We start from the raw sequence: 26916 nt of genomic DNA on the forward strand, positions 1-26916 counted from the left end.
TGTCAAAAGTGTCTTGTGTAAATTCAAAATCAGCTGTTTATATACAGAGGTTGATTTGAAATATTTTTGTAACTGTTTCATAAAAGGATTAATTAAGCTGATTTAATAAGATTTTTTTGTAAAAAAAGATTTTAATTGATGATTGAATTGTTTTTGTAAAAGATTCTTTTAAACTGTGCTTTTAAAATAATATTTTTTTAAACTATTAATAGTCCGGACCTGATTATGAAACGTCATAACATCATGATTCAAAAATTCGTAGTTTACTCATTCAATTCTTATCAATTTAAGTATGTTTAGCCACGTTTTCATTTTTGTAGCATTACAAAGTTAGGTTAAGTTTATTTAAAAAGTGATTCGATTGGGAAGAATGTCGGCACCCACGATGACCAAGAAACGTCCTGTTTGGAAAGAAGCAACTTTCCAAATTTTTTCTGGAGGGTCTGCTGGTAAATATAGCTTAAAATTTCAATTAAAAACTGAGTTTTTAATTCATTTTTAAAAACCAACGTAGGTTTTATCGAAGTGTGCATAATGCATCCTTTAGATTTAATAAAAACGAGGCTTCAAATACAATCGGGGGTTAATCGTAATGATCCTAAGTATTATACAGGTGTTTTTGATGCTTTTAGAAAGATGTATAAACATGAAGGTATTACTAGTTATTGGAAAGGAATTGTTCCACCTATTTTAGTTGAAACGCCTAAAAGAGCTCTTAAGGTAACTAATTAAATTTAATTGATTAAATGTAATATTAAAATTAATAATTTTTAGTTCTTTTCATTTGAACAATATAAAAAATTGTTTATGTTTGGTTCACCAGTTGCCACACCTATAGTAAGTATTATTTAATAGTAAGACAAAGAATAGACTAATTAATAAATCATAGACATTCACTTTGGCAGGCGCAGGAGCGGGAATTACAGAAGCAATTCTTGTAAATCCTTTTGAAGTGGTTAAAGTGGCTTTACAAGCGAATAAAAAGACAGGGAAAGAAGTGCCTTCGACATGGAATATGACGCGGCAAATTATTAATAGAGATGGTTTTGGTGGGAAAGGTTTAAATAAAGGGTTAACAGCCACAATTGGAAGAAACGGGGTTTTTAACACAATTTATTTTAGTTTTTATCATTCAGTTAAAGGATTTTATCCACCATTTTCAGTAATACAAATTCGTTTATTTCTGAAACGAATTTTTAAATATTAATTTTTGGTTTTTAGGATCCTAGACTGGAATTTTTAAGAAAACTAGGAATTGGTTTTGTCTCAGGAACTTTAGCATCATTGGCAAACATTCCATTTGATGTTGCTAAATCAAGAATTCAAGGTCCACAACCAATAGTTGGTAGCATTAAATACTTTGGAACATTCCAAGCCATTACTTTAGTTTATAAAGAGGAAGGATTTTTTGCACTATATAAAGGAACAATTCCCAAGATTATGCGGTTAGGTCCTGGAGGGGCTATTATGTTGCTTCTTTACGAATATGTTTATGAGTATTTAGATAAAACATTCCCTGAAAACAATTCAAAAGAATTAGGTTCAATTTAAAAACGCAAGAAAAACATTTTAACTTTTCTTTTTTATTAATACTTTCCATTTTTGTTATGTTTATGGTGTATGGTTAAGTTTTAAACAGTTTATTAAGTTTCTAATGAATTTTTAAATTTTTTTGATGTTACCTAAATTTTATATTATAACTCGAATTTTTATGTTAATCTTATTTACCAAAGCTACCTGAAACCAAAACTTTTTATAAGATTATAATAGCTTAGATTTACTCAAGATATATCAATCTAGTCTATTTTTTGTATGAGTACAAATTTTACACCAATATTATACTTGTATTCAAATATAGCATGTATTTATGGATTTATTGACTTTATTTTGTAGTCAAAATGCATGACAACACCGAAATGACCTTGAGGTACTTGGGAGTTGAACTCATTCAAGTTATGTTAATATTGAAAAGGAAGTATCCTAACAAGTCAGGAAAGTCAGTAAAATCGCAGGGCTGCTTAAACGACACTTTATGGAAGATATACAGTTCATTTTATTTTAATTTTATTACTTTTAACTTTTTGAGTAACGAAAGTTCAAATAAACTTCAGTGTGACATATTATTTATTTCACACAAACATGATAAAACAAAACTCCCTGTTAATTTTGCCAACTGTACTACAATTTGACGGGTATTATAGAAAAAAACGAACTGTAGTTTGATAGCTGATAGCTATTAGATTCAGTTTAAATATTCTTAATAAAATGTAAAGATTTTTTTAATAAAATAAAGCTTCCGAAACAGGTTACCTGAGAGAGAGAGACATAACCTCAATTCATTTGACATTTAATTTTTAGTTACTCACAATTCTTTTAAAACTGTTAATATTCACACAAAACCATCCAAAACGGGAAGATCAGTGTCAGCTATATCTAATTTATTAGATTCCTGAAGATTTTGAACGATTTTGACTTTGGAAATTGGATTTTAAATTTGTAAACTTCAAACTTCTTTTGTGGTTGGAGAATTTTGAAATCTCCAATGGATGACTGAAATAGAAGGACATATGCATGAAATACGAAGTATCATCCAGAGTAGTGAAGGAATAAAGAAGATTGTAATAAAAGAAATTTTGGAATTTTGAGTAATTCAAAAGAAATCCGATAGATGGCGCTTTCGAAATATAGAAATATTTAAAATATTTTTAAAAGAAGAAATGGCGCGAAACCCATCTACCAATGAGGATAGAGGGTTTAAAACAATAGGAAGAACATTTTCTGGAGAAGGGGAAAAGGCTATATAAGAAGAGGAAAAAGTTGAGCCAACGCAGTCGAATTTAGTAAGGGCAAGAGGTCTGTTAAATTTGATTCAAAAATCTAACCTAAAAAAATCCAAAGTAGTTTCCTAACCTAAAATTAGTTCTCCGATTTCAAAATCGAACACAGAATAAAGATTTCTTTTTGTTAACTTAAAAAAGAAAAGAATCAAAATTTAATTAAATAAATTTAAACATTGGAAATAAATTGAGAAGAAATTACCTGATTCCTGAAAATTCTCCAAGGGCAGTTATCACATTCCTGATCCAAACAATATTCCATTGAAGAATAATTATCCGAGCCGAAGCTTTCCGGATTCCTGTCCATTTTCCATTCCTAAGAGGGACCTTCCAACCCAATAGAGATCTACAATCGAATTGAATCGCACATAACCTAAAAGTTATTTATCAGATAAGTGGGAATTTTATTATTCATGTTCATGTTAATAATTCAAACTAACTTACGAGTCTTTTAATAGACTTAAGTCTTCATAATTTTTATTACTTTCTTAACGTAAACAATAGTTTGACAACTATCTTATTATTGTTATTTTTATTAAAATCTTGAGATAAAAGTATTCAAAGGTTTAGTTAATAATAAAGCTATTTTTTTTAGTTAAACAAATAACCGCTTCCTTATCAATTTAACAAGTTGAACAAAACGTCGCAGTATTTATTGACTTTATTTTGTTGTCAAAATGCATGACAACACCGAAAGAGCCAATTTGATGTAAGCTGGAAGTGAACCAGAACATAATGGAGCATGACAATTCAGGTGCTTGGGAGTTGAACTATCAAGTTATGTTAATATTGAAAAGGAAGTATCCTAACAAATCAGGCTGCTATTACTTTTGACTTTTTGAATAATGAAAGCTCAAACAAAGGTCAGTGTGACATATTTATTTCACACAAACATGATAAAACAAAACTCCCTGTTAATTTTCCAAGTTTACACAATTTGACAGGTGTTATAGAAAAAAAACGAACTGTAGTTTGATAGCTAATAGTTGTTAGATCCAGTTTAAATATCCTTAATAAAATGTATGAACCCCAAAATCATAAGTTTTTCCATCTCAAAAACTAAACAAAGCATTCAGACATGATTTTTTAATTATATATATATATTAAAATTGTACAGGAATCTTTATTTCTGTAGATGATTTTCTCATTTTGGCTCATAGATGATGCTGGGTTGCACCTAAATAAATCTTGAAATAATCAAAACGAAAGAATTTGTTAATCCTTTACTATCTAAAGATTACGATTAATTAATCCGACAAGCGTAAATTTAAATATTGTCTTAGAACCACCCTGAATCATCTGGAAGGATTATTAAAATTCCAATCGTAGGAGAACAACGTCAGAGACGGATTAAATAGATTTATATCAAAACAAAGACAAGAAAATCTATTATGGCTTTTAAATGATGGCATAAAATGTGGCCCGTTTAGCAAGGAGGTCTTTTCGTCGTAAAATCTCCTCCTTACCTCGTATGTGCGAAAATTTTACGACTTAATAAACTTGAATTTACTATTTACGCGAACACGTCTCGCATAAATTAATATCTTTCTGTCAATAAAACGTGAAAATATTTGATTATAGAATTTTTATAAAGATGTGAAATATGTTGAAAACGTTTTGAGATACACCCCCTTGGAGTTTAGGAAGTTCTTTAAAAGCTCTCTTTTAATCCCTTATTTGAATTAGTCAGCGCGTTTTGGTACGTTTTGTAACTTGGCCACAAAAAGGGGAATAGAAAAGCAGCTGTCCTCGAATATCCGTATTTATGATGTATTTTTTTCGTTTTGAATAGATCTCGACCACCCTCAATTTTAACCATTTCTCACACCATCTGCTTAATTTTTGAAATCTTCGTATTTGTTATAATATAACAATTGATAGAATTTGTTTTGAATACAAATTTGTCTCTTTAAAAAGTTATTTGCGGAGCGAGAGTCATCAGTCAACATTCTTTTTCTTCTTGTAAACTTGTTACTTTTTGTATCGTGGGTCCATTCGCGACTCGACACTTGAGAAGAACTTAAAAACTTCTTTGAACGTTTCTCTTTTATTGCATATCTTAAATATTTCCTACTAGTTCTTTTTGTTTTTTTTTTCACTGAGAAAGAAAGTACCGTTGTTGTATTCAACATTAATTCATCAAAATTGTATTTGAGTATGTTTTAGTATAAATCTTAGAAGCTTTCTTTAGTTTTTTTTTTTAGAAATCCCCGTTTGAAAAGCTTGATTTGTTATTAGATGTGGTTGTGTAAATATCAAAAAACGGGTACCGGATTGTCTGAGATTCCAGAATACTACACACTTTCGTGCGAGTTTTATAGGCTTTTGTGTGGAAATTTAATTGAATAACTGTACGTTAAGCTGTCCGAAGCGCACCTCCGACAGATAATGATCAATAAAATCTTCTTTATTACATCGAGCGCTAATTCTTTACTACCATAATACCTAAAAAATAATCTGTGTAAATATTTAATACTTCAACATTTCCATAGATCAGTTTATTCTTTTTCTTAAATCTTCGAAACGGGTATTGAAAAAAAATTTTTAAGAGTGAGATAAACAAAACTGTTGCAGTTCGTTTTTGTGAATGGATCATGAATGAAATGTTCTTCTCGCAAACGGAGAAGAGGATCGAAAATACGGTTCTTTGCAGTTGGATCTTTACGTTGTCGGGGTTCTCCTATGGAGTTGTTCAGTCAATGACGGGACGTCGTGTCGAACGGTGGAGATAGTGAGGAGAGCTTCTGGGGAACCGATCTGTCTGCAAGATTTCTCGGTGTGTGTCTGCTGAAGCGTTCACGGTGTCGCCGGTTCTCGGTTTTAGTTTCGCGTGTCCCCCGCGATTTATTATTAAAGAAGAACGTCTTCGACGACTACTTCTTCGTACCGGTTTTACGAATCGAACCGCTTTTTTCGTTAACATCATCGCCTTCGAAAATATGCGAATTCAAAATAAAAAAGAAATTCAGTGTTATTGAAATTTCTTGAATAAACTTCTTTTTGAGTATACAAGACTTTTTTATCTTTACATCTTGTAATCTTAAGAATTTCATGTAATTACTTGAATTCTGAAAGAACATTTAAAAAAACAATTTTGTGAAGTTGTTGAAATGAAAAACTTAAGTGATTATGGAAGAGTTCTATTAAGATTAGAAAGAAAAATTTTAAAAGAATAAAAGAAAACTGGTAAGTTAAGATGATTTTTTTGAGTTTTGATTGATTTGTGGGCAAAGATTAATTACGCTTTACAATGATCAAAGCGAACAGGCGGAACTTAGTTTGAGTTATTATTTTTGAACGTTCTAGAGACATGACATAAAATCGAGGATTTCTAATAATAAAACGCAATAAATTCTAATACTAAATGGTTAGTCACATTTATAAAATGAAAAGGAGAAATAAGCGTAGGTGTAAAGACACAGAGTTGAGTTAAAAAGATCTTAATATTAAAAAAATTGTTTATGATATAATATATCTCCACTAAATTTGCTTTAAAATGCTTTTTACTTTATCACCATATCTCAATTCGTTCTTAAGATATGATTATTTAAATTCTTAAAAAAAATAAAGATGTAGAGTTGGGTTAAAAAATCATAAGAAGGAAGTTTATGGAAAAAAAGAAATTATTTATGGCACATTCAATCTTTATCAAATTTCGTTTAAATTGTTTTTAATTTCATTATCATATCTCAATTCGTTTTTAAGATATGATTTTTAAATTCATAAAAAAAAATAGATATGTAGAGTTGGGGTTAAAAAATCATAAGAACGAAGTTTATGGAGAATAAGAAATTATTTATGGCACATTGAATCTTTATCAAATTTCCTTTAAATTGTTTTTTATTTCATTATCATATCTCAATTCGTTCTTAAGATATGATATTTTTTAATTCTTAAAAAAAATAAAGATATAGACTTGGGTTAAAAAATCATAAGAAGGAAGTTTATGGAGAATAAGAAATTATTTATGGCACATTGAATCTTCATTAAATTTGTTTTAAAATGCTTTTTATTTTATCATCATATCTCAATTCGTTCTTAAGATATGATTTTTATACTCAATTTAAAAAAAAATAAATATGTAGAGATGGGGTTAAAATAAAATTATAACGAAGTTTATCGAGAATAAGAAATTATTTATGGCACATCGAATCTTTATCAAATTTCCTTTAAATTGTTTTTAATTTCATTATTATATCTCAATTCGTTTTTAAGATATGATTTGTAAATTCATAAAAAAAATAGATATGTAGAGTTGGGGTTAAAAAATCATAAGAACGAAGTTTATGGGGAATAAGAAATTATTTATGGCACATTGATCTTTATCAAATTTACTTTAAATTGTTATTATTATATCTCAATTCGTTCTTAAGATATGATTTTTTTTAATTCTTAAAAGATATAAAGATGCAGAGTTGGGGTTAAAACATCATAAAAACCAAATTTATGGAGAATAAGAAATTATTTATGGCACATTGAATCTTTATTAAATTTGCTTTAAAATGCTTTTTGTTTTATCACCATATCTCAATTCGTCCTTAAGATATGATTTTTATATTCTATTTTAAAAAAATAAATAATGATGAAGAGTTATGGTTAAAAAAATATAAGAACGAAGTTTATGGAGAATAAGAAATTATTTATGGCACATTGAATCTTTATCAAATTTCCTTTAAATTGTTTTTTATTTCATTATCATATCTCAATTCGTTCTTAAGATATGATTTTTTTTAATTCTTAAAAAAATAAAGATGCAGAGTTGGGGTTAAAACATCATAAAAACCAAGTTTATGCAGAATATGATATTATTTATGGCACATTGAATCTTCATTAAATTTGCTTTAAAATGTTTTTTATTTTATCATCATATCTCAATTCGTTCTTAAGATATGATTTTTATATTCTATAAAAAGAAAATAAATAAAGATGTAGAGTTGGGGTTAAAAAATCATAAGAACGAGGTTTATGGAGAATAAGGAATTATTTATGGCACATTGAATCTTCATTAAATTTGCTTTAAAATGTTTCTTGTTTTATCATCATATCTCAATTCGTTCTTAAGATATGATTATTACATTCTATTTTAAAAAAATAAATAAAGATGTAGAGTTGGGGTTAAAAAAATATAAGAACGAAGTTTATCGAGAATAAGAAATTATTTATGGCATATCGAATCTTTATCAAATTTCCTTTAAATTGTTTTTATTTCATTATCATATCTCAATTCGTTCTTAAGATATGATTTTTTAAATTCTTAAAAACAATAAAGATGCAGAGTTGGGGTTAAAACATCATAAGAGCCAAGTTAATGGAGAATAAGAAATTATTTATGGCACATTGAATCTTCATTAAATTTGCTTCACAGTGTTTTTTATTTTATCACCATATCTCAATTCGTTCTTAAGATATGATTTTTTAAATTCTTAAAAAATATAAAGATGTAGAGTTGGGTTAAAAGATCATAAGAAGGAAGTTTATGGAGAAAAAGAAATTATTTATGGCACATTGAATCTTTATCAAATTTCCTTTAAATTGATTTTCATTTCATTATCATATCTCAATTCGTTCTTAAGATATGATTTTTTTTAATTCTTAAAAGATATAAAGATTCAGAGTTAGGGTTAAAACATCATAAAAATCAAGTTTATGGAGAATAAGGAATTATTTATGGCACATTGAATCTTCATTAAATTTGCTTTAAAATGTTTTTTATTTTATCATCATATCTCAATTCGTTCTTAAGATATGATTATTACATTCTATTTTAAAAAAATAAATAAATATGTAGAGATGGGGTTAAAAAAAAAATAAGAACGAAGTTTATCAAGAATAAGAAATTATTTATGGCACATTCAATTTTTATCAAATTTACTTTAAATTGTTTTTTATTTCATTATCATATCTCAATTCGTTCTTAAGATATGATTTTTTAAATTCTTAAAAAAAATAAAGATGTAGAGTTGGGTTAAAAAATCATAAGAACGAGGTTTATGGAGAATAAGGAATTATTTATGGCACATTGAATCTTCATTAAATTTGCTTTAAAATGCTTTTTGTTTTATCATCATATCTCAATTCGTTCTTAAGATATGATTTTTATACTCAGTTTTAAAAAAATAAATAAAAATGTAGAGATGGGGTTAAAATAAAATTATAACGAAGTTTATCGAGAATAAGAAATTATTTATGGCACATCGAATCTTTATCAAATTTCCTTTAAATTGTTTTTTATTTTGTATTTCATTATCATATCTCAATTCGTTCTTAAGATATGATTTATTTAATTCTTAAAAGAATAAAGATGCAGAGTTGGGGTTAAAACATCATAAAAACCAAGTTTATGCAGAATATGATATTATTTATGGCACATTGAATCTTCATTAAATTTGCTTTAAAATGTTTTTTGTTTTATCATCATATCTCAATTCGTTCTTAAGATATGATCTTTCAATTTCATTTGTTACTTTTCTTTACTTTTTTAATCCATTTCTTGGAAAATAATTTCCAACTCCTGCAGATGTATAGTATTCCACCAAATCATCCAAATGTCGCGGAAGTTAAAGAATCATAATCCGCACAGTTTGGGCTTTGCAATAGAAAACCTTCTTTGGCTTCCGTTCATGAGGGTATCATGCATCGCCAAACAAAAGAAGCAGCCTGCACCAGTACAGACTTAGTGGTAACATAAGATGTGGGCGATAACATTCCATGCTGAAAGTTCGAGCCAGCGATAAATCGTTCAAGGCGTTCTTTGCGCTGCAGTTTCTCTTCTGCGCCATTCCCACTCCATAATTGACAGCTGCGCATAATGATAAATTGATTCTGGTTAGTTGCAATTTTTTAGAAGAAAAGCCACTCTCATGCAAGGTGATCACATCCTGAAATATACCAGAAAGGCAAAAACAATCAATCTGGGCTAAAATCCAGATAAAGTTGTAAAACTGAAAAACTCTCTGTTAAACCTTTTAGTGGTTTAACTTTTCTGCCAAGTTTGATCAAAAAGTTTATGCAAAATCATGTATTTCCAACGTTTCTTTAATTAACTTTTCTTTTTGCTACTGCCATTAAACCCTTTTTCATCTATTAGAACCTAAAACTCTCTATTAGATACAAAAAAAGCAGATGAAATCAATCTCTGACTTTATGAACCTTGGTCTTGTATCACAACTTTGATATTTTGCATTATATCAATGGTGGCATAAAAAGGTCTTGCTACGACGATAATTGCATTGTATGAATAGCATTTTGATCTTTTCAGTATATCTAGATCCGGATTGGATTTTTTTAGCTCTGATAGTCTCGTTGCTTTTTCGTCCACATTTCTTGCCGCTAGCTCTTAACACCAGAGTGAAATAGGTGTAAACATAAAGTTAATCATAGCTAACGATTGACTTACTTGTCAAAGAAAAGCTGAAGACGCACTGCTAAACCCGAAACTTTCTAAGTCTAGTGTTAGTTCTAGTTTTAATTGTTATTCAGCGTTAGATTGTTGAATATTTTCTAGTAGATCTAGAACTAGAAACATTTCCTCGTATACATATAGTCCGTTATATCGAAGTTTTACTGTATTCGATTTTAGTAGCTGTAATAAATCCGCGCATCTGGTTCCCCCAACACAATTTGTCACTGATTTCGTGCTGAAATGGTAACAGATTTTCGTCCCAAATTTCCAAACAGAACAGCTGTTGGCGTTCTTCAACGAACAAAAGAGTTTTCGATAGAACATATTCTCGAAATCGATCGGATCGGGTTACATCCCAAAAATGTTTTGTACGTCTCAAGTTGCTGATAAAAAAAATTGTTCACGTTAGGGTTTATTGTGTTTAGAAAAAAACTTTCTCCAAACAGTCGTAAAAAATCCATCCACTATAAAAAGTGAGAGCAAAAGATTTTTTTCTTATTCGAATGGAGATGTTTAGTATTTATAAATATCGTCAACACCGACCGAATGTTTACCAACGTTTACAAGATTTGTATACGAAATAATTCTTTTAGCGTTGACGTTAAAATGTTTCTTAACTTAAACCGAAACATTTCAAGATTATGTTTTGACAAGATCTCAATCATTTTATCAAAACTAAATAAGTTATTTACGTTAAGTAACTAATTATAAATTGCATTAGCAACGATTCAATTAAAACTTGAGGGTAAACTCAAAGCATAGAGCTGACTCAGTTGTATATTTAATAGCAAAACCCCCTTGTTTACATTAAAATACAAATATAAACAAAACCTTGAGAGAGTAATTACATTCATTCGATCAATGCCTTAAAAATTATTAAAACGGCCTTAAAATAGGTTTGAAAAACATCAATAAAATTAACAAAACTAATTTCGTTATTAAAATGAAATAACTTCTCAGTTCTTTTTTAATATGACGATTAAAGATGTTTTAATGGGAAGTTCAACACGTTTTTATCACTTCTTTTTTCTTAACTTCGCGCTCGAAATGTCGGTGTGAAATGTTTAATCTACTGATAACCCAAAAACTTACTGACCTTTTGTTTGTTTTAACCACGACAAGAAAAAAATACCGACAAAAAAAACTAATAAAGTACGATAAAAAAATTCTTTTTTTGGGTTATTTAAATCTCAACATCACGAAAGAGATTTTTTCCGAAAATATAAACGACATTTATTATACATAGTGTTCAACGCCACAGGTTTACCTTGGAGAAGGTAATTATTCTCTCTCCAGCAATGAAATGAAAAATGAAAACGAACGAAAAAAAAATTATTTACAAGTACCCCGGGTGAGAGAAAAAGGTCACATTATTGTGAGCCGATCCTAACGTGAGACGTGCTCAAATTTATGTAAGGATAATTGCGACATACCACGGATTACGATTATTTCGTAGTCATTTCGAACGTATTGCTTAAGAAATTTATAACAATTGTACGGGGCAAATCGATTTTCTTTCACTCTATTAATCGAGAGATGTAAAACGAAGTTATCGAAGTTTTTGTGGTTTACTTTTGCGGTTTCAACCACAACGACTGAAACTAGATTAACCAGATTAAATATAAACAAAACGTTTATATTTAATTTATACTTTCAAAAATTTTAAAGTGACTCAAAATTTATTATGATTTATTTTAAGTTTTATGCTTAAGCATTTTAAAGACCTCATTAAAAAATATTAATAACTTTAAATCTTCCACTTTGATCTGTAAACTATTTCTTTTAACGTTTCACGTTTGAAGTTGAACGATTTATTCTAAATCAACCACTAATTAGATTATTCGAATTTTCCAATTGACATAAAAACTAGGATTGAAAACACGAACACCCACTTTCTTTTACTTTGAATGTTACACACTGAATAACAATTTAGAATTCGAATTTACTGCGTTTTATTCTTAGAATTTTCCAATTTTATATTGAGTTCAAAATTTATAATAACTCTTCAGCTTTTCTTTGATCATTTTATATGAGAAATAAATCTCTGAAGATGTACTTTTTAGTTCTAGTTTTAGTTGTTATTCAGCGTTAGGATGTTGTATATTTTTCATTAAACTAAAACTAGAGCTAACATTAGACTTAGAACTAAAAAATTTCGGATTTGGCCATCTTAAGACATATTACTCCGTTATATCGAGTTTTTACTGTACTTTCGTAATCGATTTAATAGAATAAGAAAAGATTTAGATTTGGTTTTCATTTATGTTAGAGTGTAGCAAAATACGACCACGACAATGTTAAAATTAGCCCCGCATTATGGTTGCCAACCGTTTTCTAAGAATCGCACAGAAAAGACGTGTGCGCGTTCCGCAAATCTGTGTCAAGCCGTGTGTGTGTTCTACGCTGGCTCATGATGTGTAATTTCGTTACATTTATTTTCGGGGATCCGTTTAGAATAGAATCCTTTCTTTTCTATGCATGCATTTCAATTTCACGTTGAACAATTTTTAGTTGTAAATTTGTATGTTTCAGATTTGTGGATGAAAATAATTTCAATCATTAAATTTAATGATCTTATCCTTAATTAGAATAGCACCCTTAATTTAAAAAATCGTATCATTAGGACTAATAGGAATGAAGAAATTGTATTAAGTGTGTTAAATTAGTATTAAATTTGTTTTAAAATTATTCATTTCATTGTAATATCTCAATTTAACTTTACTCCTGATCAAAGTTAGAGTGTGAGCTGAAATCGCAGCCGATCACACCTGCTAGAGATATATAATTTTTAGAGGCGTCATTAATCCTATAAGTTTATGCATATAAATATGATTTTGCTGGTTTATTTCCTATCGTTTTTTAAACATGTCCAAAAAGAATTTAGGTATAAACACGCGAATAAATTTCCAATTGCTTTATTTAACAATATTTTAAGCAAATATCGTATTGTGTTTATGAAATTCCTTTTCGACACTCACACCTTGTTTGAAAAAATACTTCTTTAAGGCCCACTTTTACCATCCTCCTGATAAACTATCTAGAGGATAGTTGCCATGGTTACGGCGGTTTTAAGCGCTCTCATTGGCTAAGAGCTGGATTTATCTATCGGATAAATTTATCAAGAGGTGGTAAAAGTGGGCCTAAATGAATCTAATTCTAGGAGCTGGTCTATAATTCTCGAATTCCTATCATGACGTCCACTGTTATCACAAAAAAGCCGATTTTGATAACATTACCTGGAGATTCACAAAAGGGGGCTGGGTTGGGTTGGGTTGAGTTGAGTTATGTTGGCTTGGGTTTGGTTGACTTAGGGCCGGTTTATCAATGCCCAGTTAAATCTGTTAGATACGCAACTCATGGATAAACTTGCCCAACAGATAACCTCAGTGAAGCGTTTATCCAGCAACTTTCTACCCGACAGGCAGCAACCTACTAGATAGAAAATAGATGGTAACCCTGATTGTTAACATTAGAAACGGAAATAAAACGTGATTGGTCAATTTTGAATAATTGACTTTAGTTTGTGAAGTTGATATAAACAGCTGATCGTGTTTTGGAGGTTATCATTTTCGTGTGCTTTCGGTATTGTGCGTTGTTTTCGAAAATTTCTTTTATAATGGAATTCCTATATGAATATTTATTAGACAGCGATGAAGATGAGAATATTGTTCAACTCAAGTTCTTTTCTGCTGTACTAAAATTCGATTATCTTTTTCTTTCTCAATTATAAGCTTAATTTATTTTTGACGTCATATTTTGATTTTATTGTCCTTTCTTTTCACCAAGCAACCAAACTTGCGCGCACATTTTTTTGACAATATCTAATAGGTAAACCCTTAACCAGTACTTCAATCTGGTGGGTATCCAAATGTCATATTTACCTATAAGATGACCCTAAACTACAGGTAGATAAACGATTCTTATCTGTCGGCTACAATTTTAATTGACAGATAAATCGTCTTAACTAAATATTGATAAACCGACCCTTAGGCTCGTTACTACCATCTTCTGGTTAAGCTATCTAAGGGATTATTACTATGGTTACGGCTATTTCACGCGCTCTGATTAGCTAGTAGACGGGTTTATCTATAAGATAAATTTAACTAAAAGATGGTAATAATGGGCCTTAGGTTGTAACGCTCTGATTTTTTTTAGTAGGTCTTTAATGTATTGTTTTGGTGTAAATTTGTTTTGTGTAGTCAAAGAAGGAAGATTTTGGGTTGCATAATACGCGTGACGTAATACGTTTATTTATTTTTATTGTTTATTAATACATTTATTTGTATTTTATTTTTTTTAGCAGCGTACTTCTACAACTTCCTCAATTTTCCATTTTTATATTCCTCTTATTTCTAATTTCAATTCTCTTTCCTATTTTCTTTTTATTTCTTTTATTCAAATTTTTACAAGTCTTCAGAGACGATTCTCGCTCTCTTTAAAACTAGCTTTGATACGTGCCACACCTGTGAGTTTCGGAAATTTTTGGTGATAGCCATTTGGTAATTTTAAAATTATTTGGTTGAAAATTTCCATTTTCCTTATTTGGAGGATCTATCACTCCGGATTTTCTTCGTATCATATTTAAAAACAAAATTTTTATCCTGGTTAAGGCCTCGAAGATCTGAGGTAAGACTTTTCTTTTAATCCTTAATTTACAACTCTTTAACAATCTTTGCGTTATTTACCAAAATTTCTTTTTTTTTCTTTTTCTTCTCCCTTCTTTTATATTTCTATTTCTTTTCCAAATTCTCTTTATTTTCGCTTTAGGCCTTTTGTATTGCATTTTTTTTTTGGTTTATTTACATTTCCTGTTGGGAGAAAACAAATTATTAAATTTTATGTTGGTTGGAGTCAATTTTTGGAATCCAATCCAAAAATCCATCTCTCTCATCAATATCCATCCTTTTCTAAGTTCCGGATGACGTTGCTGAAGAAAAAGGTTACTGGATTAGGTTCATCACAGTCAAGGTCAGATAAAACCCTAAAATAAAGTAAAGAATCATAATTTAAAATTATTGTATATAATATATACAATATTATAGGGATTTTCTTTTTAGTTTTTTTTTGTATTATTTTCTTTGCTCAATCGCTAATGACATTATTTTTTTTGAATTTTGTTTTCGGAACCTTGGATAGTTTATTTTGTTTTGATTTTTGCGAAATTCTTAATTTAATTCGTTCTTTGGGTATTATCCCAAATAAATATTATTGCAACTCAAATCGACTTCTTATTTTTTTTTGTTGTTGTATTTGTTGTTTTGTCATTTGTTTACAACACTCACTTTACCAACTTCACGTCACAGTTCGTGGACAATATGGGAGCAACTGTGTGGCGCCTTAAAGAAATTCTACCCAACCCAATCTCCAATTGAGCTAGACCGTGTGGTGTTTGGTGTTGTAAATGTGTTGGTTATTATATGTAATTTTGTTGTTATAATTAAAATGTCACAATTTTGGGTTGGGTTGGTTTAGATTGGGGTAGGTTGGGTTGGGTTGGTACGTGATTACTCTTTGTAAGGGGCAATATACCTTAAATATAGGAATTTGAATCTAAGTAACTAGTCAAACAGTGGAAATATTTGATTACTTTATCTCTCTCTTCTTTCAAACATTTTTTAGTAGTTGCAGAAACTATCAGCATCCCATTTTATTTCAGTTCTTTGATTTGTCCAAAGAAGTTGCCAGAAACTTTAACGAAATGGAATCCAAGATACATCTTCCTCAAATTACATGGTGGTTACATTCACAACAAACAATAACGTTAACTAGAGTACTGAACACTATACAATATGGTCATTACTTGAATTGAATAGTTTTTGTTGTAATTTAATCACAACACAACTTACCATACTTTGGCTAATGAGATATCGATCAAGTTATGTTGCTCTGAAGAAGTTAGCTACCTTAACAACATACATAGAATTCCTATTCTTTCTGTTCTTCTTCTTCTTCTTTTTGTATTTAGGCATAATTAAGTGTTTTTTTTTTCACATCTTTGCCTCTATTTAGTTGTTTGGAAGGAAGAATTCGTTCCTTTATCATACGATCGATCTGCTCATTCCATTTTTTCTTTCTTTTTAAGAGCCACTCAGTGATGTTACATATCCTGATATTTGTCTAATGATCTCACTTCTTTTTTGTGCCCATCAGTGTTTTCCCAGCTATTCTACGCACTTTTTTCATTTCAGCTTCATTTCAAATATATTTGTTCTGCCATATTCAAATTTAATAAGTTTGCATCTAATCGGTGTCTTGAAGTTAGTCAAAGATTTCTTTTTGCAGTTGATATTATTATGTCAAATATTTTTGCTGTTATACTCTGTTTTTAAACCAGGAGGAGTATTTTAAATTTGTCACCAGATTGACCTTGCACGTGATTGGTGGAATGCGAGGAAGGTTCACACACAGGCAATTTTGTATTTTGATTTTGAATTTGAAGGTTAGGTAATTGATAATTCGACAGTTTCGTGTCATTATTGTATATTTTGTGTTCTTAAACCCTTTTTCATTATATTTTGAAATAAATACACTCATAACTTCAATGTTAATTTGTATGTATAGTGTTGACGATAACAAACGAAAGTAAATACAATAATAAGTAAATAAATAAATAATAATTATTAATTTAAATTTACCGCCAAAATATCTAGTGATTTTTTCCAGTGTAAATCTGACTTTCGCGCTTACTCCTCCTGGTTTAAAAACAGAGTATAGTTCTAGTGCAAGTGTTAGTTCTAGTTTTAATTGTTATTCAGCGCTAAGTTGTATATTTTTAAGTTTCGGGTTTAGCCCTGTGTCTTCAGACGCTGAATGTTAGGTAAGGTTAGTTTTGTTTACAAATATTAATTATACCATGAAGTTTTCTTTGGCAATTAGTAATGGCAATTATAGCGTGAAGTTTTCTTTTGTAATGTCAATTATAGCTTGAAGGAATGTTCGGTAAGGTTAGTTTTGTTTACAAACATTAATTATACCTTGAAGTTTTCTTTGGCAATTTGTAATGGCAATTATAGCGTGAAGTTTTCTTTTGTAACGTCAATTATAGCGTGAAGGAATGTGAGGTAAGGTTAGTTTTGTTTACAAACATTAATTATACCATGAAGTTTTCTTTGGCAATTAGTAATGGCAATTATAGCGTGAAGTTTTCTTTTGTAATGTCAATTATAGCGTGAAGGAATGTGAGGTAAGGTTAGTTTTGTTTACAAACATTAATTATACCTTGAAGTTTTCTTTGGCAATTATACTCTGTTTTTAAACCAGGAGGAGTATTTTAAATTTGTCACCAGATTGACCTTGCACATCATTGGTTGAATGCGAGGAACTTCACACACAGGCCAGGCAATTTTGAATTTGAAGGTTAGGTTATTGACAATTCGACAGTTTTGTCGAAGTTTTGTGTACCCTTCTTTATTATATTTTGAAATAAATACACTCATAACTTCAATGTAAATTTGTATGTTTAGTGTTGACGATAACAAACGAAAATAAATACAATAATAAGTAAATAAATAAAAAATAATAATTATTAATTTAAATTTACCGCCAAAATATCTAGTGATATTTTCTGGTGATTTTTCCTAGTGTAAATCTGACTTTTGCGTTTACTCCTCCTGGTTTAAAAACAGAGTATAGTAACTTCTGGATATCCTCGTTCTCAACCACCAACGTTGCATTTATTGTTTAACTCCACTTGTTTTGTAATTTCATAAATTATGACGCTGAATGCCATTATTCAGAAGTTTCTGTTCAATAACTTTGTTATTTATTGTTGGCTGAATCTTTTTTCTGAATATGTATTTTTGTTCTTGTATCTTTTAACTGTATTCAGCCGAAAGGCTTTTGCATAAAAACTGATTATATTCGATCGAAGATTTACAATAATTGATACAAATGGTAGTTTTTGTGACATCCCATTCTTTTATGTCTTCGTACTCCTCCACATAACAAGTAATGCTATGTTCAGATCTATTTGTTACACGTTTTCGTATTCGAGGCTTCTACAAAATCAATATATGTACAAGCTGTTTGATGTACGTGGGTACGGTTGTAAAGTTACAACCTACCACAGAGAAAGTGTTACAAGTACTATCTCTCGATTTATTTTATTTTAATGAAATATTGATAATGACAGCGAAGCGAAAGTTAATACATTTGTTGTATAATGTTTAGGTATTGTTGAAAGAAAGATTAAAGATAGTTTATGATCAAATACATAAAAACAGAAATATTTCACATTCATCACGACGCACAGGACTACTTAGTAGTGAGGAGCAAGTTTTTACATGTCAACGGTTCGTCTCAACTCTTGAGTGAGACGCGTAATCGCGACCTCCTGTTATAACCGTACTTAGTACCGTAGATTAAATTTTTGTTTTTGTAGCAATAACTTGTAGGCCAATACTTTATTAATTGCTGTTCTAAATTGCCAGCAGACATTTTATGTTCAAAAACATAACATGTTTCATTACCACCCTTTGAATGTTAATGACTCCCATGAAAGAAATATTGAGTGTGGTCAATTATATTTGACTTATAAACAATGTTGTTATACTATTATTTTTTTTCTTTCAGATAATAAATCAGAAAATCCACCAAATTTCAAATGATCACTAAATAAACAGAACCAAAACATCTAAAAACAATGATTTTGGTGCTAAAATCAATTTTGGTTCTTTACCTAACCACATTAGCTTGCCATGGTTATCACCATTACAATTCAAAGACTGATTACGTAAACTCGAAATGGAGAAGTAAACATTCTTCGGTTACAAAACCGACGTATAGCAACAATAACCGACAATGGCACAGCAACCATCAAAACACTAATAAAAATAATCATTTTCAACTCGCCACGACGGAAAAGCCGCACAGAATAAGACACGGAGGGTACTCGGCGGGATCGAGATTTAGTAATTTGGACGGTTTTATGAACCGTTTAGATCGCTATCGATATGGTACGGTGATCACTACGACTTCTACAACGAAAAAACCAAAGTGGGATTATCGTAGAACTAATAGTGGGAGCAGTGTTGAGAGTTTGTGGGGTGAGAGTTATGATGATACGGATTATAATGATGATGATATTGAGGATTTTTCTGAAAATGATGACGAAAAATTGGTAAGTAAAAAAAATTTTATTTCATACTCGTGCTGATATCTTCGTTATTATTAGAGTTAGCGAAAAACTAAATGCACCATTTGAAAGCTTGATTCTTTCTCTACATAAAACCTTGCGTTTGCCGGTAAGTTGATAGTACTTAAAATAGCTCAAAATTACCAAATTTCAAGCCCTTGTGGAATTATCAAACCGAATTTTAAAAAACTGTTATCACAGTCAAAAAGAACTATCTTAATCCGAGTTTTCGTAAGTCAATGTCAATCGGCGTCATGCTTAAATCAGCTTTAATATACATCCCTACACGCAGAATCGCTTAATTGCTCTTCCTCTAAACAACTTTCTTTTTTGATAGGGGGAAAACTATAGAAGTATATCTATCTTATCGAAAATTTTCTGCTCTTTCAGTGGTGTATACTACTAAATTCACACTTTCCAGTTACTTTTGTAGCATTGATAAACTCTAAATCCGAATGATCTACTTCTAAGTCTTGTGTTAGTTCTAGTGATAGTGCTAGTGCAAAACTAGTACTATCACTAGAACTTTCTACTAATCACCCGATACTTTCTAGTTCTAGGTCTAGCGTTAGTTATTTAGTTAGTTATCTAATGCTAACTAGCGCCGCCTAGCTCTGTCACTAGAACTAACACAAGACCTAGAACTAGAAACATTCAGGTTTAGCCATATTAAGAGAGCCATAACTAAACCCGAATGGTTCTGATTTTACGTCTAGTGTTAGTTCTACTTTTCTGTTCTGTATTCTGTTTACGAAATTCTTTTTTGACACTCACACCTCGCATAAAAAAAGTCCAAATACATCTTTGAATGAATCTAGTCCTATGAGCTGATCTATAATTATCGAATTCTTATTATGACTTTCACTGTTATCATAAAAAAGCCGATTTTGATAATATTAACCTGAGATTCAGAAAAGGGTTGGGTTGGGTTTGGTTAACTTAGGTTGGGTTTGGATGTGATTTTACCCCACTTTTCTTTCAAATATTCATGGCAGTTGCAAAATCTATCAGCAACCCCATTTTATTTCAGTTCTTTAGCTTGTCCAACACTTTTAATTTTGACATATTTGTCAACTTCATAAAAAATCCTTTAAAATGAGTCCAAACTCGACATATTTAACTTTAATATTAATGGAAATACAATCACTTCCGGTTTGAAACGTCAACGTCAATTTTGACATATTTGTCATCTTCATTAAAAAACCTTTAAAATGAGTCCAAAGATGACGCATTTATCTCAAAAAACAAAAAAGTTAGATTAAAAAAGAATCAACCCGAAGTTAGCAACAATGAAGACAGCAATTTAATTTTTAAATATTAATACCAACCTTAATTTTTTATTATTTTTTTTATTATATTTTGGTTTTTGTGACAAATATTGAGACATTTTATAAAAATTAAGAATATGTCAAAATGACATTGACATTTCAAACCGGAAGTTCTTATATCTCGAGTAATATTGGAATTAAACGTATCTTGTTTGGACTCATTTTAAAGGTTTTTTCACGACGATTACATACAAATATGTCAAAATTGACGTTGACATTCTTAACCGGAAGTTGACCATAGCTTCACTAATATTGAAGATAAATATGTCGTGTTTGTACTCATTTTAAAGGATTTTTAATGAAGATTACAAATATGTCAAAATTGAGGTTGACATTTTAAACCTGAAGTTAGTTATCATATAATAGAAGTTTTATAACTGAAGTTAATCTAGTGTTAGTCACTTTTCCGCACTTTCTTTTTATTTTTAACGTGTTTTTTGGGGCATTTCACATTGATTAAAAAAAATCGTCGATTTTTAACCCACATGATGATTCTTGATTTTTCCCAAGTTTCTTAATATTTCTTTTATTAAAAATGAGCGTTCTTAAATTTTTTCCTGTAATCTTGTAACAACTTTTTAAACTTTAATTTTGTCAATTAGTAACTAATAATCTGATTTCGATTTTGATATGTGATACCGTGATATCTTATGCTATCTAGCACTGCCACTAGAACTAACACAAGATAGAGAACAGTTAAGAGACGCACGGCTAAACGTTATGTTTCTTCATTCTTGATTGATCTTAGTATCAACTTATCGTCAGACAAAAACACGGTTTTATGGTGCAAATGGTGCGTTTAGTTTTTTGCTATCTCTAATAATAAGGAAGATATCATCTAAGAAAGTAGATAGGAAATTACTGCTAAAAGTTTGTTGCCATCGTCGCACGGGTTTATTTCATAACATAAAAAAAATAATCGATTAGGTGTGTTTAACAGAGCTTGTAATGTGTTTAAAATTATAGGTTTGTATTATAAGATATTGAATGTAAATAGATTAATTTGCATAGATTATTATAGTAGCAGTTTACAATTGAAAACCGGGTTAAAATCATGGGCGAGATCCCACAATTTGAATCCACATTATATCGACGCATATGGCCAGAAACGTGAGATATTTATTACGAAAGCATACGGGAATTTATGTTTGCGTTCCGATACAAGTAATGATTACGTATAAATTATTCCGCTACTTCTAGATGGTCGTAAATCACTTAAGCATTCTACCATAGTACACAGATTTCAGATAACGCTAAGTGTACACGATGGACATTATAAAAATCGCTAATTTAAGTCATATGCGGAGATTGTACGATGATATATGTCCGGCAAATCGCCAGTTTTAGCTACTGTCGTTAAATTAGCGGTTAAGTGCAAAATTATCAGTCGTAAATGCTATTTTCCGCTCAACTATTTTAAGTAAGGAAAGTCAAATCAATGACACAAATTTAATTTACCAGGAATGTTTTATCACATTATTCATGACTTAAATACTCCCAATCTTAAGATGTAAACTTGTTAACATTAATGAAAAAGCTTTTAAATTAACTGTGTTTTCATAGATATGTTTCTAGCTGGGTGTCCAAAGACTTTCAAAGATAATTATTCGTTATCAAGTAGAGATAGTTCCCGAAGAGTTCTTGCACGAAATTACCCGCGTTTACCGTTGATTGCCCGGCTAATTACTAGAATTAGGCCAGAACCGAGTCGGGGCGATGTCTTCATTTGCATTACTTGGGTGGTATTATACCCGTGCGGCAAAAGCAACTCTTCGTGGCTTAGAGAAAACGATTCCGCTATGTCCGGATAATTTGTTAATAACCATTATTAACGACGTACAGAGTAAACATGCCCATGAGGAACTTTGAGAGGTAAACCTAATTGCAAACGGGAGACTTGGAATTGACTTTGAAAACTTTATTATTAGGAAAGTTTCGTTTACCAGATGGCGTTATTAAAATTCTTTATTTATTTTAAAGATTTTAATTTCAAATTTTTGATCTAACAAAGAGTTTCGTTCAAAGCGTTCTCGATTTAAATAGAGACGTGAGATGTTCTTGCTCTGTGAAGAGCATCTTGACCCCGTGTCCAAGAGCGACGTATCTTGCGTTCCACGAATGTTTGTTACGTATTCAGCTGTGGTGAAATGCCGCGTTGGATCGTCGACGATTAGATTTTCTCATTGTCTTTTTGTCATATTCTTGTGCGTCTTGAAATACGCACACATTCACGAACGATGCATGTAACATTATAAAACGTTAAATTTCTTATTTTCGTGATTGCAAAATATTTAGTATCTTGAGACGATAGGTCAGTGTTAAAATAAGCACATAGGAACGTAAACATCGATTCCAAACACGTCTTCGTTTATTGCTTGCAAATACTATCGTCGTGTTTGTTCGCGTTACGTTACAAAACGTTGAAACTTTGAATAAGCAAATGTGTTAGGATCCGTCTATGTTGATGGAAGAAAGATCATTTCAATTTGAGATGAATGGAAACGATAATAACCTCGATTATTAGGCAAATAAAATTTTCGGCGACAATTTCTCTCAACGAGAGGAAAGTCTTCAAGATCATTAAGTCAATATTTGATATGTTGTATGTAAATTCGTTTTGATAATAAGGATTTTGTCCACGTGGATGACGTCAAAATAGTTGTTCTTTTAGAGATTAGTTTTTTTTTGACCTATTTTTATTCAGATTTTTAATATAGATAATGTCTTATCTTTAAGTTAGGACAAATTTGTATTCGTTAAAAATTCTATCAACGTCCTCATCTCTTTACGCAGTTTTTTTTTTAGACGAGAGAAGAGTTTGCGTAACTCTACTACAAAATTTGAAAGTCAAGCTTAAAATTATACGGTTTCTGTCGTCTATTTAATGATCGATTGTGATTGATTATTTTTGAAAGGAAAGACTTTCCAATTTGTGTTTCTTCATAAATTTCTTGTTACAAAAATCGCACATTTTTGAAATTAATTCACGTATCACAACAAAAAAAAACGTCCCTCGGTTCAACCTTACATTGTCTTTTTGAACTCTTGAACTCAAAAGAGACGAGCATTATCCACCGCATAAAAAATTCATAACGACTTATGACGGTCTTCATCTTTATGCAACAGGCGTTTATTAAGGCGACACTCCCAAAATACATATTTTCGGCATTATACGACCTCACAAGAAGACAATCAAAAGAGCAGCAATACGAAAAATGTTAATTTTAATATAAAAATATGCGCTTATAAAAGAATTTATATGAATGGAACTATGAATCGTTGAATGATAGGAGAATTCACAATAAGAGGCACGTTTTAGATGCAAAATGCGTCTTTGAAATTCAAATAGAATCCGTAAATATGTCTGAATTTAACGGATATATGAGTTCTGTGTGGAAACTAGGTAAAAATAATATAAATAGTTTGGGTTTACTTCTGAAAATTTACGATTTTACGAATTGGGTTTTGATTTCGATGACAGAATTAGTATGATTAGGTGTTTTTGAAATTTTATTTATTTCAATTGAAATAAAATTAACTTAATTTTGATTAAATTAATGAATTAAAATTCCTCTACAACATCATTATTACAACATCAACCTCATCAACCATTATTAGAAAGATGTTCAATTTATACATCTTTTGAGTTGTTGCAAAAAGTACTTATTCCTTCAATACCTAATATATCTCATTTTAAATTTCAAATTTACAATCATTTTCAACCTTGATTTATTGCAGAATTCAATAAGCCACCATAACATTATGGTTCCACCATAACAAAATAACTGGGTCTATCCTTTCTTTCAAATTAAGTTCATTGAGTCAAAAGATTATTGGAAGCTTTTTGGATTAGGTATTGGAAGATTCAGAGATACACATGATGTTCGATGACTGTTAGTGTTGTGAACCATGAGGACTTGAATGATCCTTGGTATCCATGCCATTTAAAGGAAATATTTCTATTATTCCAAAGCATTTTGTTCCATCGCTTTTAGTTTATAAGTTATGATCCATTTTAACATCGAAAATATTCAATTTTGATATTTTGGAGATTTTCACTTTGAAATTAGAATATGATTAACTCTACTTATGGATGTTATCTTTTTAGTTCATTATGAGCAATTTATTTCTAAAATATTTTTCTCCCTCGACTTTAGTTTTTGAGTTACGACCCACTTTAATAATAAAAATCATCAATTTTGGTATTCTAAGAATTTTTAAGAACTTCTAATTAGAATGTGGTAACAACTAAGCAGAATCTACTTACAGATTATGTCATTTTGGTTCTTTATAAACAATATACTTCCAAAATATTTTTCTCCATCTGGTTTAGTTTATAACTTGTGCTTCACTTTAGTAACAAAAACCTTGAATTTTGATATTTTCAGAGTTTTCACTTTATATCAAGAATATGGTTACAACTACTGGTGGAACGGATATTCGGCAACTAATACAACTTTATTTATCATTAGCAACCTCATTGTAACAATGCCAATACGATATATAAAATCTCTTGTTACAGTTTCGTCTAGTTTTCTTCTCCTCGCTTGTAATTCATCATCACATTCATTATTAACAGAACTGTTGCTGTTATCACTTTCGAATATTAATTATAGTATCCCCTTTTTAATGCAAAAAGCCGTTTTGAAAAATCACTTTTAGTTCTTGAGAAAAAAATTTTTTCGAATTTTGCTATTTTCGCCGATTAAGTTTTAAAAATTCGTATAAAATTGATTTCTTGGAATATGAATATGAACATTTCCCAAAATGTTAATAAAAGTGCCCTTTTTCCAATGAACCAACCCGTTTTGAAAAATAACTCTTAGTTTTTGAAAAACAATATTTGAAGTTTTGATAAAATTTTCGATGTTGCAAATTTTCATCGATAATTTTCTAAATTCGCTATAAAATTAATTTCTTAAAGGATCCTTGTGGAAATATCACCAATTATTAATTAAAGTATCCTCTTTTTAATGAAAAAAGCCGTTTTAAAAAATCACCATCAGTTCTTGAGAAAAAAATTTTTGAAATGATCGACAATTTTTTCAAATTTTGCAATTTTCGCCGATTAAGTTTTAAAAATTCGTATATAATCCAGTTCTTGGAATATGCGTATGAAAATTTCCCAAAGTGTTAATAAAAGCGTCCTCTTTCCAATGAACCAACCTGTTTTGAAAAATAACTTTTAGTTTTTTAGAAAACAATATTTGAAGTTTTGATAAAATTTTCGATGTTGCAATTTTCATCGATAATTTTCAAAATTCGCTATAAAATTAATTAAATTATTATCTTTTTAGTTCATTATAAGCAATTTACTTCTGAAACATTTTACTCCATTACTTTTAGTTTTTAAGTTATGCTCCAAATTAACATCTAAAACAATCAATTTTGATATTTTGAGTAATAAAGAGAATTTTGGTTTCAATGTAATCGAATATGCTGAATGGTAAATATCTTAGTAACTAATATCTCTTCGAAATCTAACGAGTCGTCAGAGTCGTTTGCAATTGGCAGACAGTAGAATAGTTGTTATTTGACGTTGATTTCTGCTGCCTTGGTCTGCTAATTATGACATTACTGGACTTATCAGTCGCAGGTCATTAAACGTTTTAAATTCCAAATTTAAAATCATCCTCAAGCCTGGCTTATTGCAGAATTCATCATGTTTGGAACAGAAATCGTAGATGAAGTAGTTATCTTCTTCGTCAGTTTTGGCTTTTCTTTCAAATTAAGTTCATTGAGTCAAAAGAGTTTTGGAAGCTTTTTGGATTAGGTATTGGAAGATTCAGAGATACACAGGATGTTCGATGACTGGTAGTGTTGTGAACCATGAGGAGCTGAATAATCCTTGGTTTCCCAGCTACTATTTAAAAGTAACTTTTTGATGCCGTTTCTTTGCACCACGAGTCCAAAAAATTTTGCAGTGTTTTCAATCACTGCGACTCGCAGTCTTTCTTTTGGTTTCCATTCTTGTAGTATTGACTCGTTAAATCTTCTCTGTGTCCACGGAATTCTTAGCATTTTGCCATCAAAACATCTTTTTGACAAAAAAGAACATAATTAGCTTATTAGTCAATTTATATAAATTACATTAACAAAAAAAAATTAATTTATTAGTGTTGACATGAAAGGAGTTATCAAAACATCGTGCCGACATGAAGTAATTTGTAACCGGATAATTTCGCCGTTAAGAATACATATTGTGAATCATACAAC

General features: G+C 30.1%; 2 protein-coding genes and 1 long non-coding RNA gene across 4 annotated transcripts in view; 2 read left to right on the top strand and 1 right to left on the bottom strand.

Moving 5' to 3' along the window:
* The first annotated feature begins 215 nt into the window (after positions 1–215).
* On the top strand, positions 216–1872 carry LOC111423704 (mitochondrial 2-oxodicarboxylate carrier). 2 transcript variants are annotated; one of them, XM_023057002.2, is made up of 5 exons: positions 216–449; positions 515–720; positions 775–837; positions 890–1162; positions 1222–1872. In XM_023057002.2, exons 1-5 carry the CDS (start codon positions 371–373, stop codon positions 1549–1551), a joined length of 951 nt encoding a protein of 316 aa, XP_022912770.2. In that variant the 5' UTR covers positions 216–370; the 3' UTR covers positions 1552–1872. The 2 variants fall into 2 exon arrangements, with proteins under 2 accessions (XP_022912770.2, XP_022912771.2); XM_023057003.2 differs by having other exon boundaries at positions 360–449; positions 633–720.
* On the bottom strand, positions 1564–3009 carry LOC139432203 (uncharacterized). Its single transcript, XR_011642073.1, has 3 exons — positions 2883–3009; positions 2367–2550; positions 1564–1737 (listed from the first exon to the last, which is right to left on the bottom strand). It is a non-coding gene; the product is annotated as an uncharacterized lncRNA (long non-coding RNA).
* A 2510-nt stretch (positions 3010–5519) lies between these two features.
* LOC111423701 (uncharacterized) overlaps positions 5520–26916 on the top strand; it is a 60331-nt gene continuing 38934 nt past the window's right edge. Inside the window, exons 1-2 of the mRNA XM_023056998.2 lie at positions 5520–6023; positions 18811–19357. Of these exons, the coding sequence (XP_022912766.2) occupies positions 18881–19357 (477 nt within the window). The 5' untranslated portion in view covers positions 5520–6023; positions 18811–18880. The remainder of the gene's footprint in view (positions 6024–18810; positions 19358–26916) is intronic.

This window comes from Onthophagus taurus, chromosome 11 (genome assembly GCF_036711975.1).
Source record: "Onthophagus taurus isolate NC chromosome 11, IU_Otau_3.0, whole genome shotgun sequence".
Classification (NCBI taxonomy): domain Eukaryota; kingdom Metazoa; phylum Arthropoda; class Insecta; order Coleoptera; family Scarabaeidae; genus Onthophagus; species Onthophagus taurus.

Coding starts and splice junctions, on each gene's coding strand:
- LOC111423704 (XM_023057002.2), top strand. CDS start 371: ATGTCGGCACCCACGATGACCAAGAAACGTCCTGTTTGGAAAGAAGCA. Junction 721..774: donor CGCCTAAAAGAGCTCTTAAG/GTAACTAATTAA, acceptor AATAATTTTTAG/TTCTTTTCATTTGAACAATA. Junction 1,163..1,221: donor GATTTTATCCACCATTTTCA/GTAATACAAATT, acceptor TTTGGTTTTTAG/GATCCTAGACTGGAATTTTT.